At 38.9% G+C, this 20,510-nt stretch overlaps 1 protein-coding gene across 1 annotated transcript in view; it reads left to right on the forward strand.

Moving 5' to 3' along the window:
• Positions 1 to 20,510, forward strand: part of ITSN1 (intersectin 1) — a 2,682,533-nt gene that overhangs the window by 420,511 nt on the left and 2,241,512 nt on the right. The window contains exon 9 of the mRNA XM_044072770.1: positions 8,622 to 8,884. Within this exon, the coding sequence (XP_043928705.1) occupies positions 8,622 to 8,884 (263 nt within the window). The remainder of the gene's footprint in view (positions 1 to 8,621; positions 8,885 to 20,510) is intronic.

Genomic DNA, 20,510 nt, shown 5'->3' on the forward strand with positions numbered 1-20,510 from the left:
GGTGTTTAAAATGCTTTTGATTTTTTCTCTGCTTTATCTAGCCTGTTTGCTTAAATTTTCCCCAGACTGTAGCTTAAGCTGAGAATATTAGTTTAGACTTCCACCTGTATAAAAACAAAATTATTTTTTTTTTAACACACACACACACACACACACACACACACACACACACACACACACACACACACACACACACACACACACACACACACAAAATATAAGAATACCTTTAGGTCACTCCAGCATCCCAGGGTCACAATGTTATATTCCTAATATTAAGAGCTTTTTTATCTTGTTATAGAGTAAAGGCTTGAATGCATTACAGTTAAAAGAAGATTTTGTTTCAAACAACGTAAAAAAATACCCAATGGATATTACACTTGTAAAATAAAAACACAGCGACCATCCAAGTATTCCGAAACGTTTTAATCCACACACTAAGCGCTTTCACCATCAACACATGGCATCATCAGAGTGAATGGAATCAAATTGTTCCCTTACTTTTATACATAATGTTAAAACAATGCTCTAATTGGCCAACACCATAATTACCTTGTTCTTAAAGAAGCATATGTCAAACTGTTTCATGCAGCTCGTGCACTTATACAAACTGTCTTTGTGAAACATATACATTTCTACAATATTCTTGCTAATGAAAAATATGTATGCATATGAATAACATATAACAACATTTTAAAACAATTTAAAAATTACATTTTTTAAAAATTGTATGCCAACAATATACATTTTTTACCCTTCTATATAACATTTGCCCTTTGTTTCAGTATTGGTTTTAGGGAGATGTGTTCATTTAAACCAGGTGGCATAAAAGCTTTTAACAACATCTGCCATTTATACTCCAAAAGTTCCACCTTTAATTTCTCATCTCCCCCTCTTTCACTGAACATCACCCTGTCTGTAACAAAAAATACAAATCTCCTAAAGTTAGTACACTTCATACTGTGTACATATAGGACAATGTGTATGTCATGACCCTTGATAGCCCTAAGATGTTCCCCTATCCTGTCTTTTAGTCTCCTAATTGTCTTCCCTGCATAGTAGGAACTACAGTTGGTACACGTTGCCAAATAGACCACCTTAGTGTATTACAATTAACTCTTCCTGGACAGGAAATAGTTCTGTTGTACCCTTGTATACTAACATAAGGGCCATCATTAATATACCTACACATCCTACAAGTACCGCATCTATTCATCTTAGAGGCAATGTTTTTAATATTGTGCTGTTCCAAAAATTCTTTTATATTCCTTCCCCTTCAATAAACTATTCTAGGGAAAGTCCCAAGTAGATTTTTTAATTCACCACTGAAACAAAAATTCCATGCTGTACAAACAACTTCCTCTATTTCTTTTACTTGACTATTATAAGTTAATACTAAAGCCCTAGAGTTAACTGCATCTTGTTGTTTGGATATTATCGCAGTATTAATATTCTTAACCCCTAAATTAGGAAAAAATGAAGAGTTTCTTTTGTTTAGAACTTCATTACATGTTTTAATCAACAATTTCAGGGGATAACCTCTTTCCAAAAACATCCCAATCAAGGTATATAATTCTTCTTCCAAAATGTTATTGTCGTTTATAATTCTGGACAACCTTACCATTTGCCCCTTTACAATACCCCAACGTTGATGCAAAGGGTGGCAACTACTGTAATGCAATAGTGAATTACTGTGTGTTTCTTTCCAATATATTTTACTTGTTATACCATCTACACCCTTTACAAGAGTTATATCCAAAAAATCTATTTGCTTATCACTCCATTTACTAGTAAGTCTAAAAAATGTAGTTGTTGTGTTCAAATACTCAACAAAATTTTTTGCTTCTTGTTCATTCCCTTTCCACAAAATCAGGACATCATCTAGGAACCGATTGTATAATAATATTTTGTTGTTATATATAGAATTCAAGACAAACTGTTCCTCCCATTGCAGTAAAACTAAATTTGCAAAACTGGAAGGCACACTTTGCCCCCATTGCTACACCTGAAATCTGGTGGAAAATCTCACCTTCAAAAGTCAAATAATTGTTCTTGAGTACTATTTCCTTACAGGACACAACAAAATTCCCATTGTCATTACTCAAACATTTGCTTCTAACCAAACTTTCAGTAAAATAATCTATACCTTCCTCATGGGGTATTACTGTGAGCAGATTTATAACATCCACAGTTAGAAAGGACCAGTCAGTGTCCATACTTTGGAAGATGTTTAACCTTTGCAAACAATGCCAAGAGTCTTTTAATGTATGTTGAGCCCTTTTTACAACCTGCTGTGTTTTCCTATCCACATAGGCAGCCAATGGTTCTGTTTTTGAGCCCGTTGATGAAACTATGGCTCTGAACGGTGGATTATATAAATCTTTATGTGCCTTGGGAATTCAAAACACATCTGGAGTAACTGGGTAATCAACTTTCAAATAGTTATAATCATCTCCATTGATTGCTTCCTGATATAATGCCTCTAGTAAAAACAAATCAATTCTGTGATGAGAAATATTCACCTCATTTAAAGAAACTCCTCTAAGATAAGTGGTGGTATCATCCAAAATATCCATCATATTGCCTATATAATCAGTATTTGACATAATGACAGCCCCCCATCTTTATCTGGTTTCATGACTCTTAGCTCTCTATTAGTTGCCAATTGCATTAAAGCTTCTCTTTCACTCCTGTTTAAGTTGTCATCATAATATACATTTTGATTTGTTTTACTGTTGTTAATCAACCCACCAATGCACATTTTCTCAAAAATCGCTACTTCATTGTTATATGGTGAAATAAAAGTAATCTTTCTGTTACAAACACTAGTTGCCACATCATTTACTGGAATGTTGTTCGTCTCAGTGATATCGTTAAAAAATATCGCCAAATTTAACTGTTTAGCATACAATCTAATGTTAGAATATGTTCTCACAATATTAAGTTTGTGTTCAGGTACAAAGGAAAAACCCTTGCTCAAAACATCGTGATGGTATTCATTTATATCAATGGCACTATAATTATATACATTAAATCCTGATTTTTTGTAAATTTTAACCAAAGGTAATACATTCACTTGTGTACATTCAGAGTCTTTAGAACTGTCCAACAAACTTTCATCATTTTTGTTCGACGCACTATTATTACTAAATATAGATAAACTCAAATTCACTTCATCTAATATTTCTTCCTGCTGTAATTGTTGTTGGTCCACTGTCTCCTCGTTGGATATCTGTTCGTCGTTTGTGGTAATTGTTCGTGTTGTCGTCCAGCTTGATGATGGTTCCGTTCCACACCTTCTCTCCTGTTTTGTAAATGTTCCGACCTCCTTAATTGTGGAGACCAGTCTAAAAAATCATTCTGACCTACATCATTGTCCCCTGTTGTTTCATAATGTCCATTGTGTACCTCCGTATTAGTAACCCTATCTCCCCTCTAATTTCTTTTATTACCCGGGGGATAGGCCACATTACTTTTGTAGTCATGCATGTCTCTTGATAATTTCCTAACCTTGATCTTAACACTTTTGTCAACATACTATTCCAAGTTAGACAAAACAGACTGATAGTTCTTTATATATACTGTGAAAATAATACATCATTCACAATATTTTCATTTAAAGATACAACTTCTTTTTCAAGTGCTAACAACTTACTTTGATTATTTTTAACAATGATGTCCATCATCTGTAAACCAGATTTGTCGAACAAGTCCACTAACTCTTTGTACGCCTGTGAACCAACATCTATCCCATTCGGTAATTTCCATAACCTGAGTCCCTTTGGCTCCTGTTTGAGTGCCATAGATTTATTAAGAAATGCATTATCAAGTTGTAGGCCTCTATATTTTCGACACACTCCCTCGAACCGTTCAGTTTGCTTCTTCAAGGACAAGGTAATTCTTCCCTCCTCATTCGGGGCTGAGAAGTCCACTTCTGGTAGGTTTAGCCATTGCTGTATATCCCTTCTTTTTGGTCGACCACCTCCGGCTTCATTAAAATTTCGTTCGCCATCTCCTACTGTGTTGTTCACCGCCTTGAGGGCTGGCGGTGAATGCAAAGTAAACAGTTCAACTTGCGAATCAGTTAACGTCACTTGCAGATTACGTAAGACGTTAGAACTAGTCAGCAATGCCGTCAGCAGCTTAACGGAATCAGTCAATTCAACCACAGCTGCTTCCATATTGAACGAAAAGCCGTGTAACTTTTAATATAAAGTTATTACTTTATAAAACACTTGTACCATTTCAGGAATACTCTTGGATCAAAATAATGCACCAAACAACGTAAAAAAATACCCAATGGATATTACACTTGTAAAATAAAAACACGACGACCATCCAAGTATTTTGAAATGTTTTAATCCACACACTAAGCGCTTTCACCATCAACACATGGCATCATCATAGTGAATGGAATCAAATTGTTCCCTTACTTTTATACATAATGTTAAAACAATGCTCTAATTGGCCAACACCATAATTACCTTGTTCTTAAAGAAGCATATGTCAAACTGTTTCATACAGCTCGTGCACTTACACAAACTGTCTCTGTGAAACATATACATTTCTACAATATTCTTGCTAATGAAAAATATGTATGTATATGCATAACATATAACAACATTTTAAAACACTTTAAAAATTACATTTTTTAAAAATTGTATGCCAACAGTATACATTTTTTACCCTTCTATATAACATTTGCCCTTTGTTTCAGTATTGGTTTTAGGGAGATGTGTTCGTTTAAACCAGGTGGCATAAAAGCTTTTAACAAAATCTGCTATTTATACTTGACATACACAATGTCCTATATGTACACAGTATGAAGTGTACTAACTTTAGGAGATTTGTATTTTTTGTTATAGATAGGGTGATGTTCAGTGAAAGAGGGGGAGATGAGAAATTAAAGGTGGAACTTTTGGAGTATAAATGGCAGATTTTGTTAAAAGCTTTTATGCCACCTGGTTTAAAACAAATACATCTCCCTAAAACCAATACTGAAACAAAGGGCAAATGTTATATAGAAGGGTAAAAAATGTATACTGTTGGCATACAATTTTTAAAAAATGTAATTTTTAAAGTGTTTTAAAATGTTGTTATATGTTATGCATATACATACATATTTTTCATTAGCAAGAATATTGTAGAAATGTATGTTTCACAAAGACAGTTTGTATAAGTGCACGAGCTGTATGAAACAGTTTGACATATGTCTCTTTAAGAACAAGGTAATTATGGTGTTGGCCAATTAGAGCATTGTTTTAACATTATGTATAAAAGTAAGGGAACAATTTGATTCCATTTACTCTGATGATGACATGTGTTGATGGTGAAAGCGCTTAGTGTGTGGATTAAAACATTTCAGAATACTTGGATTGTCGTTGTGTTTTTATTTGACAAGATTTTGTTTCACTTGGTCATTGGTACCCCTCCATATATTTAAAATACTTCTGAATTTCATGCAGGATTTCTTTATAGTAAAGCATGCAGTCTACATCAGGAAGTTTGTTATACAGGTTTTAATTAATATAAACAAAAACTTAATTTTTAATTACAGTTACTTCCTTCATTCTGTTCATTGTCCTTCTAATCATTCATGAACAAAGGTGGGCTTATTCTTTAGAGTGCTCCTACCTGTTTAAGACTGTCAAGTAATTTCCAGCCTTTTTCAGACACCACTGCATGTAGAACCACCGTTCTCATGTCTAAATTGCATCTAATAGGTATGACACCTTGCATATCTCCCATTTGTTCACTAATTTCAAATTATTGCTGTCTGTCTTTCTCCATGTAAACTTCCAAATACTAGTCTCTGGTTCAAGTCCAAGGTAATCTTGATTTCTTTTCCCTGGCAACTGGGCATTTTTCTGTTACTCAGCCATTTCCTTTTGGAACAATGGAAAAGGTTTCACCGGTGATTCTGTCAGTGGGCTTTGTCGTTAGAAGAATGAGGAGCAGAGTCCCCTTCAGCTTACTGACTCACTGTTTGTTGGCTAAACTTTTTTTCCCCAACCATTGCTTATTCTGCATCCAAAAATGTCTTTGACCCTCCTGGAAAAAATGCTGAAGACAGCTTGATAAAGAAGTTTTAATCTCGCACTTGTCTCTTGACATACCTGGTTGTAGGAATACATGAGTAATCATTTTCCACAAAAACACTGGTATCTTCAGTTGTTTTTTCTTTTTGCCACAATTTTGTCAGGAGCACCACTTTTTTCTAGCACAACTGCATCTTTACTATTGTAGGTTGTGGCAGCTTTTTTATGGCCCAATTTGGTGCATACACAAGATTGTACTCTCTCGAGTAAAGCATTCTATTGTGAAATACCAATCCAGTTACTTTTAAAAAAAAAAAAAAATCACCAAAACCTGTTTACTCTCTCGTCATGATAACATGATTCACAGTGGTCTCAACTATAGCTGGAATCTAATACATGCAACTTTTGCTGTAACTGAATATTTTTTTTTTTTATGACTTGACCATGTGTGTAACACTTTGAGTGGTGCTGACTATTGCCTTTTGTTTTGTAGATTGAAAATTGGCCCTTTGCTGTAGTTTACTTAGCATAACTATATAAAAGTACCCGTTTTTCACACTCATTAAGGTTCGTCTAGATGACTGTAGCCTCATTAAGGTTCTTGTTTTTTAAGAGTTTTCCTTGTGGCTGTTGCTCATCTAGGAAGGAGATGGAATTCCAGGTCCTTTTATATTTACAAACGTGCATTGTTTTATAGGTGTAGAGTGGCATCAGCTACTAACCTATCTTTTATGCCTAATGTAGTGCCATATTGCTATGAATATGAAAACTCTTCATTCTTTTTATCAGCCACAGAATCAAGGTGCATACTTGCATCTTATGGATTTTAGGAGGGCAGTTCTTTGATTATAACCAGACCTAAAATTTACGAAGTTGGTGTTAGTATAACAACACATTACACCACGTCTGTGTGAATTGCACTGTCTGCTTATTGGGCAGCAGATTATCTTTAAAAGTTCTAGTCCTAGTTAATTTGTTCCTTCATGGCTTGGGTCCTCCCTGCATGTGAAATCCCCTTGCCTTGTAGCAATGTCTCTGTTCTTTTGAGCTCAGCCTCCCAGCTGCTGCTGACACTTCCAGAGGCACAGCTTCAGTTTGCTGGTATTAATGCCTTTGTTTTTTCAAGGAAACTCCTCTACAGCATGGTAATTAGGTGAGTGAGAGAGTCCACAATGCTTAGTAGAGTCAAATACCCAGCACATCTTTGGGAAAAAATATATGATGATGTGATTTCATTTATTTGATTGCACTTTTACATATTGTTTCTTTTACTTCTGTGATTTTATTCTAGTTTATTTTAGTTTCTATTTTAATTCCTTATGTTGTAACTTTGATTTGCAATATGTTTTCTTGTGCTTATGTACATTCAGGTTTTCTAAAGTGGTTGGTTCTCAAGGGCTTGATCTTTAACTCAGCTCACCTTTAATCTGCTTTGTGCCAAGCAAGCTGTGGGCTCTAGCAAGTTAAGCCATTTCATACAGGATTGCTCCTTGTTTTTTTTGTGTAATTGCATAGACAAAAGTCCAGTGGCCCATTGTGTCATTCCTTGATGTTCACTGCTATCCCTGCAGCTTTTCTTTCATGGATTCTTTTTAATAGTTATCTATAGGTCAACTCCATGATCCTGGCATTGCAAGTTGGATTGCATTTCCAAGTCTGCAGTAGTTTTGCTGCTATAGTTTCCAAGGGAAGTAAGCTAGAGTGTCTGCCTAGTCTATCAATTCATAGCCGCTTGTTCTACCCAGACAAGTGAAAACTGCACTCCAGTATAATAAAATACTGTTGTACAGCTGTTAGAGGTATTCACCACAACAACAGATAAATTAATCTTCGTCTTTGTATTTTATATGTATTTTTCCTTACCTTCTTGGTTGTTGGTTCTGCACATACTTCTTAACTGCTTTTAACTGTTTTAAGTTTTAGTTCATTGTTGGTGTTGATACATTTGTGAGGAGACTGAAAATAGTGAAGACCTTTTTATACAGTCATAGTTAGCCAGCTACATATATTAGTGGCTAATTCCATGATTATTGTACTCTCCAAGAACTGTAGACAATTATGTAGTATAGCTTGACTTGACTGTTCTTTGTTTGTGGCTAGATATTAAATCCATTGTCATTACCACAATAGTATGGGAGTCTGTTGAACTAAGCAACATCTTTGTTTGTCATGTTTAAATGAGGTGGGTAGCACAGACTGCCTTCCAATAGCATTTGCATTTTTTGGCATAAAGATGTTTGTATATTCTGACTCTCTCATGCTTTGAAATGTTATTGCTAAGCTAATTTTTCATGGAAGTTTGCATTCTGTGGTTGGCTTTCACCCTGGTAAAAGGGCAATGCCCTTCTGATTCAAAGCTGCTAATCTTATTTTCAACCCGGTGGGGGGTTGTGCTGTACTGACTACTGCTGGGGAACAGCCTGAGCCAGGACTAATCTTTAGGGGATGGCTGTTGCCCAAAGCTTTAAAAAAGTTGAAGACAATGATGAGTCATTCCACTGTTAATGCACACCACACATGACTGTATTTATCTGGTTGCTGAAATAATATTGATATTTTCATATTCATCTCTTGTTTGTTCAGTCACTTTTGAAGATAAAAAAAGAGAGAACTTTGAGCGTGGTAATCTTGAACTGGAGAAGAGGAGGCAGGCCCTCCTAGAACAACAGCGCAAAGAGCAGGAGAGACTTGCTCAACTAGAACGTGCAGAGCAAGAACGAAAAGAAAGAGAAAGACAAGAACAAGAAAGGAAACGACAGCTTGAGCTAGAAAAACAGCTGGAAAAGCAGAGGGAGTTGGAAAGACAGAGAGAAGAAGAGCGAAGGAAAGACATAGAAAGACGAGAGGTAAAAATTTGTATTTAGAACAATTTAATAGTCTTTAATGAGGTTTTAATCCTTATCCTTTTGTATTTGAGAAGTTGAAGAACCTGCTTTGAAGTGATTCTTCAAATAGTGCTAAGATGACCAGTGGAGTTCCCCGGGAGTCTGTGCAAGGTCCCCAACTTTTTGGGATCTGCTTCTCTGATTTCAAAAAAGATAACCAGGACCTTTGGTTAGTCAGATTTGCAGGCAACTGTAAATTGGATGTCCTAGCACTCCCCCCCCCCCCCCGATATCTGCACTCCTCAGAAAGATCTTAACCTAGTTAGTACATAGTGTATGGAATATGGCTTAAATCGAAAGCTAAAAAGTATAGTTTCATTTCTTTGGGAAAACGGAAATTACCCACAGAGTACGATAGGGATCTGGACAGTTTGACAGTTCTGTTCCTTTGATCATCGGATGGCAACTGTATTAAAGATATCCTACTTGGCAAAATTATTTTGTCCAGATCTAAAGAGGCTATCCTTCGAGTACAGTGCTCAACTTCATATGTATCTCACTCGACATTTCAGCAAACTCAAAAAGCCCCAGATAATCCTTAAAATCTCTTGTCTTAAGAACCTTGGTTACCAGGACAGACTGGAAGCACTGTCTCCTGTTCTCTGCCTTTTAGATTCCTGGGGGAGCTTTGCCTTGCTTTACTGTACCATCAGAGATCTCATAGTCTTTTGCCTCATATTTCAGGAAGTCAGCTCAGCTAATAGTAGAACTAGATATCTAAACCTTCATCAGCAGATAAACAGAGTGCAGTGCAGAGCTAGTTTAGTCAGCCAGTGCATCGCCCTTCTCCAAAGTAAACATCTCTGCAGATTAAACAATGCAGTTCAAGTATCTTCATTTATACTAAACCTAGTTTACTGGATGGGTGTTCTTAAGCTTACCCTGGGTCTAACTGGCCTTTATCTCCTTGAAAAGAGCCAGGGGGTATTGGTAGGGCGTATACATGGCCTTTGGACTAAATGGCCTTGAAACTCCTATGAAAACCTGTGTCTGTTTGTATAAAATGTCTCAGCCATCAAACTAATTTATTGATTTTTGGGCTCCTACTTTGTTTTGCTGACCTTGGCCTTGTCCCCAGTTAACCCATTCATTCTCCTTCCATGTGGCTGGCAAAATTGTCCTGTATGCCTTTTGCAGGTGGGTATATACAGCCAGGGTCAGAGATTTTTTTAAGTATGCAGTGGAGTAGAATCCCCACTAGTTGGAGAAAGGCCAGAGTCAGAGGCACCACCTCGTGTAATGCTGGTCTGCTCATTGCCCTTACCCACTATCATATGGTAACATGTCTTTGTAACAAGGCAATTAATACTGTAGCCTCCACCAGAGTGTGCCCAAGCAGTAGACAAAGCCCCCCCAGGAGTGGGCAGGCTGATATAAGCCATTGAATTTCACACCATCTACTCTTGACTGCTTTAGAACCTGAGCCAGTCCACTTAATGCTAATTTGTATAGTAGCCATAGGTTAGTTGTAAATGACAGTGTTAATGTAGAGACAGATATGTATATGTATGTATGCCTCGTACTCCATTTCCAGTAGGATCTTCCAGAGGATTTAACAATTAAGCTGGAGCAGTTGGTGAATGAGAATCTGGACAAGATTAAGTTGACATCCTAGGCATCAGCTGTTTCCAAAGTTTCTAACTTAATCATGAACCTAGAGCATGTCATGGATGGTGCAGTATGGGCAACAAGCACTGGTATTTCTATTCACTGTAATGGCTGGCTGCATCTAACTGATCCAGATATGTTTTTGAATGTCTGCTTTAATGGTACCAATTTGTTCGGACCACCAGTGAAACAGAAATTAAAAGAGAATGATCTGGATGATGAGACTCCAATGACCGTTGACATAGCTAAGCCAACTCAGGATAATCTAATGGTGATACTACTCAATGCTAGGAGTCTAAACAAAAAAAAAAAACTCCATTCCCTACAAGCTCTCCTCACCCTGAAGAACATAGATCTTTGTGTAGTTAGTTAGTGAGACATGGTTTAATGCCATAGAGAGCACCTCCTCAGTGCAGTGCTATACCACCTACAACACATTTAGATCAGCTAGTGCACAGAAACAGACAAACGTTGGAGGTGTCTTACTTCACATAAAAGCACACATTAAGGCTGGTCGAGCATTATGATGCACTTGAGCTTCTCCATGTACAACTCGCCTTCAGCAAAGTCCCATACCGTTCCTTTGCGTGCTATAGGACAGTCTGACTGAGGAAGCCCACACCACTTAAATGAACTGGAGTCGCTCCTCATTCTACACAACGCCATACTAATGGGCAACTTCAGCAATATAAACTGCGAATTTTATACAACCCTAACCTGGCAGACCCAAAGGTTCCTGGATTTTGTCAACATGAATGCCATAAGGCTGTCTCCTTCGAAGTAAAAATAAACTCTGTGTCACCAGCTAATCCTGGAATCTTCAGGAGTTATTCCACTGCAAACTTCCTACGTTTAAGTGACATCCTGTTAAAATTTGAAGTAACCCCCCCCCAAAAAAAAAAAAAAAAAGCAGGGGAACACTGCTGCATATGAGCATTATTCACAAAATTCCTTTACAATTGTATATGCATCTGCATAGAGGCAGCAATACCTACCCAAAGTAAGCTCAAGAAAAACTCAAAACCACCACCCTTGTGGAATGTTAGCATTAATGGGATGTACAACAGAAGGAAGAACATAGTGTTCAAAAATAAGTTTCAAAGAAAGATTCAAAGAAACTTTGTTGTCATTTAGGAAACACAAGTGCTACCTAAACTAAATTTCGAGTGTCCGCTCTTTTACAGGAGAAAACAAACACAAAGACAGACATGATAGGTGTTAAAGAATAAACAATAACTATAGTACAAAAGTAAATATCTAGGTAGCTGACGCACACACTTGTACACTATTTACAATGGCAACACTGACTACCAGATTAACACATGAAGAGAAAACTACACTACATGGGTGAGACTGGGTGATATTGCACATAAGGAAGTGATTGGAATTGCACTTGAATGAGAATATATTAATTTTATTATGCAATAAATAGAATTACTGTATGGAAGAAAAAAGAATGAGAACGTAACACTCTGTTATAGTTTTGATACATCCAGGTTTATATCTGCATTAATGAGTCTTATTGCTGTTGGATTAAAACTGTTCATGAATCTGCAGGTCCTGCAGCAGATACTCCATATCCTTCTACAAGAAAAAAAGTTTAGTGAACCAACCATGCGCTGGATGAGAAGTGTCACTCATTATTTTGCAGGACCTCTTTTTACATCCCATTTCAAAGAGCTCCTGTAAGGTAGGAAGACTAGTGCCCATGATCTTTTCTGCTCTTATTATTCTTTGCAACTTCTTCCTTTTGGCCATTGTGCTGTTACTGAACCATACAGTGCAGTTGCTGGTGATAATGCTCTCGATGGCTCCTCTGTAGAATATTTAGAGCTTTCATATAGGGCTTTGGTTTTCTCAGCTTTCTTAGGAAGTGTAGTTGCTGGTGGGTTTTTTTAATTAGCTGGCCTCTGTTTGTACTCCAAAAGATCCTCTGATGTATGTACCCCCAGGAACTTTGTAGTTTGGACTCTCCCACTTCTTCATCATTGATCTTGAGGGAAAGGTGCCTGGTAGAGCTCTTACTGAAGTCAATAATAATTTCTTTTGTTTTATTGACTTTCAGGTCCAAATTGTTGCACCATTCAGTCAGGGAGTTAACCTCATTCCTCTACCCACTCTCATCATCACCACTTATGAGTCCCACCACTGTGGTGTCATCTGCAAATTTGATGATGTGGTTGATGCTAGCTTTTGCAGAGCAGTCCTGGGTAAAGATTGTGAACAGTAGAGGACACGGCACACAACCCTAGAGGTGTTGATTATAATACTCCCTGAAGTGTTATCAGCACAGATCCTTTGTGGTGTTCCAGTCAGGAAGTAGAGGATCCAGTTGCACAACCCTTTATTTATGCTAAGGTTGATTAGCTTTTCTGTAAGTTGCATTGGAATCACCGTATTCAATGCTGAACTGAAATCTATGAACAGCAGGCTGGCATAGTCCTTTCAGGATGCTCAGTGTGAGGTGAAGTGCCACTGAAATGGCATCAGCAGTTGATCTGTTTGCCAGGTAGGCGATTTGCATTGGGCCAAAGGATTGGGGTAGTACTGTAGTCAAATGACTTTTAAACAGTCTTTCAAAGCATTTCATTACATTTGATGTAAGGGCCACCAGCCTGTAGTCATTTAGGCAGGTGGGGTTGACTTTTTTGAGCAGAGGGATTATGTTGGTAACTTTGAAGCATGCTGGTACTTTTTCCTGGGCAAGTGAGATATTGAAGATGTCCATCAGGACTATGCCGAGTTGGTCTGCACAACCTCTCAGTACTTTTCTCAGAATGTTGTCAGGGCCAGCAGCCTTCCTGGGGTTCACTTTTTTTCAGTTGGTTCCTTACATCCGCAACACTGAAGTTGAGTACTGCATCCTTTTGGTCATTGAGAAGCTTTACAGCCTCCAGGTTGTTTTTCTTTTCAAAGTTGCCATAAAATGTGTTTGGATTGTCCAGAAGTTCAGTGCTGTCATCACACTGAGCTGACATGGCCTTGTAATCATTTACTGTTGAATACCATGCCACAGGTTTCTTGAGTCTTTCGCATCCTCGAAGCATCCTTGTAGCCTCTTTCCATACTTCTCTTGGCCTCCTTGATGCCCTTTTTAGATTAGCCCCTGCCACACTTAGACCCTTTTTATCCTTTCCCTGAAAGCAGTATTTCTTGCCCTCAGCAACTCGTACTCGTTGCTGTTTAGCCATGTTTTTTCATTGGCTCTTACTTTAATATTTTTGATGTTCATTACATCCTCCATACATTTGGATGTATAAGCCATAGTTCTCTCAGTATCTTCATCTATGTTCTCCAGATTGTTCACTGTGTCTGCCTCCCTGAAGACATCCCAGTTTGTGGTTTCAAAGCAGTCTTTGAGACTTTCCATAGCTCCTTCATGCCAGACCCTAATTTGTTTCACAGTGAGCTTATCTCTGATCAAGAGAGGTTTGTATGCTGGTATTAGTTTTATGGAGATGTGATCAGAGCCACCCAGGTTTGGTTGTTGTATAGCTCTGTATGCCCCTTTTATGTTAGTGTAAGCCTTGCCCAGAGTATTTGCTCCCCTTGTGGGAAAATCCATAATTTGGTAGTAATTGGGTAACACGTCTCTGAGTACAGTGCCCAGCAAGTAAGTAGTTCATCAAACTAAATAAGCAACTAAAAGGACTAAGTCTACCAAAGTCAAGTTTGAAGTAAAAATAGCCTCCAAGGCTAAGAACAATCCTAAGGCATTCTTTAGCTATGTTTGTAGCCTTAAAGGGAATACACAGTTATGTGCTGAACTAACTGTATACAGTGCTACTTATACTGAGCTAGAGGAATATAGCACATCTGGCCGATAACTTCCTTTCCAGTTTTACCCCACTCTCACCCCTAGACAGCACTCAAGAAATACCCCCAACCATTACTCCTCCAATTATCACTAGATAACTGGTCCTTAAAGGACTCTCTAAAGCCAAAAACACTGCAGTGATGGGACCTGTTAATATCCTAGGATGCCTCATTAATAGGAAGAATCATGAACTTTGGGGCACACTAGAGTCGCTATTTAACCATAGCCTCCAAACATGCTTTGTGCCAAATGAATGGAGCACTGCAGTTGCTATCCATTTGTACAAAGGCAAGCCATCCATGGACACAGAAAACTATCAACCTATAAGCCTGACTAGTCTTATTTGTCATCCCATGGAAAGCGTAATCATGGATTTGATAAGTGATGACAGAAAACCTTCAGATATTGGATTCAACTCAGTTTGGTTTCATTAAGGGCAGGTCATGTCTACTCATTCTGGTGGACTTGGAGAAGGTTATCAAAGCACTGGACAAGGGTAAGATGTGCATACTGCCTACCTTGACCTGGCCAAGGCATTCGACACAATGCCTCACTATGGAGTTGTAGACAAGCTCACTAAATTAGATATAATCACGTATGTCACCCGCTGGATAAGCCAGCTGGTTCACAGATAGTACCAAGGAAGTCAGGATACAAGAGGTTAAATCCACAAAAAGGCTGGTCACTAGTGGAGTCCCTCAAGGCTCAGTGCTGGCTCTACTGTGAAGTCAAAGCTTGTGTCAGGGGCCTCTGGCTGACAAAGGTCACAAATATTACAAATTAGTTGCAGTCATTTAATAACCCTAAGACACAAATACCCTTCAAGAAGGCCTGACATCAATTAATAATTTGCACCAGAGTCACAGTCTAAAACTCCATGATAAGAAGTGCACAATAGTTTTTTTGGGAAAGACAGCCACCCTGGCAAATGACTACACTGATAATGCTCCACTTAGAGTAGACCCGGTGGTCAGGGATTAGGGAGCAAATGTAGACAGTGGTTTGGCATTTGACCATCGTGTATATACTGTAGTCAGGAAGTGTAATGTTATGCAACTTATAAGAATAAGATTCTACAGGGTAGGTGGGTTAAATATAAACCTATATTGGAGGCTGATTTAGACACTATACCTTTATGTGGTAGTAATTCCAACTTCGTTTCAAATACAAATGTGGCGAAGTAGAAATTTAACAATTTTATGGACATTGAGATGATTATTAAACACCACTGGAATGTGTTAAGGCATTTTCTGGATTTGGGGGAATACTTTTCTAAATGCAGCCCATTTTTGTGTATAAAAAGAACAGAAATATTGAACTTATTGGACTATCAAGTAATAGTAACAATGATGCTAATACCACTACTACTGGTCATTGTTGTAAGAAGATGCAGGTATATACAAGTGTGTTATGTGCCCTTATATCCTAGAAGGTAGCATGTTATACTTGAAAGCTGAGGATATGTTGTTAAATTCAGAAGGACGCAATTGTAACAATAAAGGTGTTTTTTATTTACCCTGCTGTTCATCCTGTATGGCTTATGTTGGAAAAACGGAATGTTTAAGAAAAGGCTATACAACCACAATTCTATTACACACAGAGTAGACACTAATCCATCACACCTCCTAGTGTGCTTATATAAGGCAAGTGTTTACATTTTTGGGGTTTGAACAGGTTCCTTTGAACTTGAGGGGTGGTCTGTGCGAAACTTTTGAGTATCGAGAGCTTTTTTGGCAACTGAAGTAGGATGCCAGTTCCACCCCATTAATATTTCTATTTTTAGTATATTAAAAATAAAAGCTGTTGGACTATAAGAAAGAAAAAATGTAATCGATTTTTTTTCTTTAGTAGTAGTGTTTGGAATTTACTACTGCATTTTAGATTGTTTTTTAAAGACATTTCAAATCTGGTTAGATGGCTGATAAGTAGGCATTACCGATAAGGTGCAATCCACCAGGGTATGTAATGTGCTTTTGGATGTATTATCTTATTCTGACTAAGTCTCTTTTATGAGAGAAAACTATTCAATAAAATATTAATGACATTTTGGCTTGGTCGTTGGAGTGTTTTTTTTTTCATCAGTTTACGTACTCTACAACCATTTTGGTTTGTGTTATTTGGTTTCTGTATATGTGGAGCTGGCTCTAAGGAGACAGAAGTCAAAAGGGGTGCCCTCGGTGGGGGTATCTGTACTGTGGTCTTTTCAGTTGCATGTATTTATGGGAAGTTTTCCTGTCGTGTCTAAATGCTGGTATGAGAAGTTCGCAGATGATTCTAAAGTTGCAGGAATTGTTACATTAATGAAAGACCACTTGGAATTAGTGTTGTTTAAATAGATTTTGTGTGTAGCCCCAAGGTAATGGAGTTGCATTAGTGCTGATTTTGAGAAGTATGAGGGCTTACTGATCGAAAACAGTCTTAAATTGGTTTGGCTGTATAAATAGTGTTGAAAACCTGCTATGCTGTTAGGAGAATGATATTTTAGAGTATTGTCCTCAACAGCCAAAGTTTATGATTTCAATATATGAAGCTACTGTTGGACCTGTAATAGAGTCTGGCAGTTGGTTCTCTATGTATTCAAATCATGAAATGACCAAGACAGAAAGGTGCAAACATTTTTTACAAGGAGAATTAAAGGTCTGAGAAATTTGTTATCAGGAAAGATTAAAGTTATGCTCTCTGTTTTATAGAGGATATACCCATATCTGATATGGGTGTTTTGCATTTCTGAATAATAAGCATTTGGAGTGTACATTGGAAGATGATTTTGTTACTTGTAAGAAATGCACAAGAAATAATATGGTTAAATTAGGGGCTGTGAACTCAGAAATGGGAAACATGTTTCCCATTTCGGAGCAGGGAGTAGATGGAATAAGTTGTCTAGTTAGAATGTAACTAAAAGTCCAAAATGAAATCCAGCACAAGGGAAAGATAAAAATTCTTAGAAGATGTTCTTCGTGTTTCACTGTTGCAGTCATAACTGTAGGGTGCTCCTACCGGCAGGCAGCCCGAGGTCGGCCAGAATCCCAAAGTCTGGGTCCGGCGTCGGCTGTAAAAGCTAGTATCCTGACGTCAGTACGCCTTGGTACATAGCCCTCAGCCGACGCCATCTTCTCCAGTCTTTCTTGCCGTGCGGTGGAAAGCAGCTCGCAAAACGTTGGTTGGCGATTTTCGAACAGCATTCTTGGTTGTTGTCGCTCCGAAGTTGTTACTTCTCTTCTCAAAGCTAAGTACCCGTTAGAATCTTTTTCTTGTTCCTCTGATGTCAGAAAAAGTTAATAATTGTATAGCGTGTGGGAAACAAATACCTCATAAAGATTTCCACTCTTACTGTCTACCTTGCTTAGGCCCTGGCCACGACATTTCTTGTTGTCGGTTCTGTGCCAGGTTCAACTCTCGTACTATCAAACGCAGGTACGACTGGGCTTTAAATTATTTTGGCAGACACTTCAATTACAGAATGTCGTCGGATACTACCGGAGTTCAAATGAAGCGCAAAGATAAAGACAGGCCTCCGAGGTCCAAACAGGACTCGTTGCAGCTGGAGCCAGCGTCCGGTTCGGCTGTCGTCAGTGAGGCGCTTTTGCAGCCCCTGTCGTCCGCCGCTTCTGAACCGATGGCCGATACGGACTCCCATGGGGAGCCATCAAGGCCCACTATTTTAACTGCTGCAGGACCTTCGGACGTTGCTCCTTCAGATGGGTCCGGAACCGCTGTGCAGGTACCGGCTTCTGAGGGGGTTTTCAGGCCTACTCACATTACTATTTCAAAGGCAAAGGCAAAGACAAAGACTCCTTCTAAGTCTAAAGTTTCCGCTCAAGCTGCTTCTGAATCCACTCCCAAGACACAAAAACAATTATTGAGGATGGCTGAAGACTTGCTTACAATGATTAGGGGTTCTCACCCTCCTGAGAAAAGGCCTCGACAGGATGTTACTCTGGATTCTTCTGACCAGGCCTCTGTCTCTTCTGTTTCTTCCTCTGATCAGGACTATTCCTTTCCCCCTTATGAGGATTCGGATGCTGAGGAATCTTTGCCCTCGGCCTTTCCGCCTGAGGATTTTTCTTTTGGGGAAACCTTGCATGAGATGAGGGAACATTTTCATTGGGAAGGACAGGAATATTCTGCTTCCAAAAAGAGGCTTAGAGAATTTCTTCTTCTTCCTCAGCATAGGCCTTTAGCTATCCCTCCTGTTTTGGACATTGTGGATGATGCTTTTTCTGAGGCTAATTTGAATCCTGATTCCATGCCTCCTGCTCCTTCTAAGCCTGATAGATTTTATAGGGTTCCTGACTCTCATTTATTTCTTTTTAAAAATCCTTCTGCAGACCCTGAAACTATTTCTCAGGGTTCTAAGGCTGCTAAGGTTGCTACTTCTAAAAATCCTATTCCCTCTGAGAAGGATTCTCGTGCTTTAGACAGGTGGGGCAAAAAGGTATATACTTCTGCTACCCTTTCTGTAAGGGCATTGAATTGCCAGTTTCATATGTTTAAATACCAGCAATTTATTTTGTCTGTTTTAAAGCAAAAGCTTGCTTCCGTACCTGCTTGTGCAGAGGATAAGGAACTTCAGGATGTTTTGCATGCTACTGAACAGGTTAACAAGCATAGTTTACATTGTGGTTTTGATGCCTTGGATGCTTCCTGCAGGGCTGCTGCCTCTGGTACTGTGATTAGGAGACATGCCTGGCTTCGTGAACAAAGTTTGCCTGAACAGGTTAAGGCCAAATTATTAGATGCCCCTGTTCAACATGATGTTCTTTTTGGTTCTAAGGCTGAGGAAGTTATTAAAAAGATGGAAGAAAAGGCAAAGTCCATGCAGACTGTAAAAGATTTCTTACAGGTTCAGCCTCCTAGATTTTCCAGGAATTGGCCCACTAAAAATTGGTCCTTTCCCACGTCTGACAGGCCTCAAAGGGGAAGATATAGACGATCCAGAGGCCGTGGTCAAGGCCAGGCCTCGTACAGATCTAGACAATGGACTGCTTCACCTAGAAGGGGAGAAGACAGATCCCAATCTCAAAGAAAACAGACTCAATGACTCTCTCGGTTGGGCTTCAGGACCTCTTTACCTGGACGCCCCTCTCGGAGGAAAACTGTCTCTTTTTTACAGGAATTGGACTCATATTACCCAGGACAAATGGGTATTGGATGTGATTTTAAAAGGTTACAAGTTCCACTTTCACACTTTGCCAAGGACTCACGGTTGGCCAGATCTGCCAAAACTTCAATGGTCAGAGGCCTTAACTCAAGTGGATGCTCTTCTGGCCATGAGAGCCATAGAGCCTGTTCCACTCTTGGAAATGGGAAAAGGATTTTATTCAAGGCTGTTTCTGGTTCCCAGAAAACAAAACTCTTGGAGACCTATTCTAGACCTTTCTGTGTTAAACACCTTTTTGGAAATTCCAAAGTTCAAGATGCTCACTCTGCAACAGTTACTTCCAATGCTCTCTCAGGACGCCTGGATGGTGACATTGGACTTAAAGGAAGCCTATTTGCATATCCCTATCAGACAAGAACGCAGGAAATTCCTCAGGTTCAAGGCAGGTTCGAGGCACTTTCAATTCTCTGTTCTGCCCTTTGGTTTATCTACTGCGCCCAGAGTCTTCACCAAGTGCCTGGCACCAGTAGTGGCTTACTGCAGACTTCAGGGATTCAGATTTACCCCTATTTGGACGACTGCCTTATTCAGGCAGACAGCAAAGATCTTCTGCTTCAACACCTAGACTTCGCTCAACGTCTTCTCCTCTTACTGGGATTCTCAGTGAACATAAAAAAGTCACATTTAATCCCTTCTCAACAAATGGTATTCTTGGGAGCCCTCTTAAACACAACCTTACAAAGGGCCTACCTCACTCCAGAAAACAAACTCAGCTGGCTTCTACTTTCAACACCTTGGCAACTCTATCTCAGCTCACTGCAAGGAAATTCCTGCAGGCTCTGGGCTACATGGCTTCCTGCATTCTGTTGATTCCAAATGCAAGGCTTCACATGAGAAAGCTTCAATGGTATCTGAAAAGTGTATGGTCACAGCATTATCACGATCTGGATATTCTGATTCCTCTGATCCCCTGCCTCCAGAAGGAATTCCTCTGGTGGTCCAGGGCATGCATTTTAAACGAAGGAAAACCTTTTCGTCTCCCTCAACCTACTCAAATCCTA

The sequence above is a fragment of the Protopterus annectens genome, chromosome 5.part1 (assembly GCF_019279795.1).
Source record: "Protopterus annectens isolate FY-2018-M chromosome 5.part1, PAN1.0, whole genome shotgun sequence".
In the NCBI taxonomy this organism is placed as follows: Eukaryota; Metazoa; Chordata; order Ceratodontiformes; family Protopteridae; genus Protopterus; species Protopterus annectens.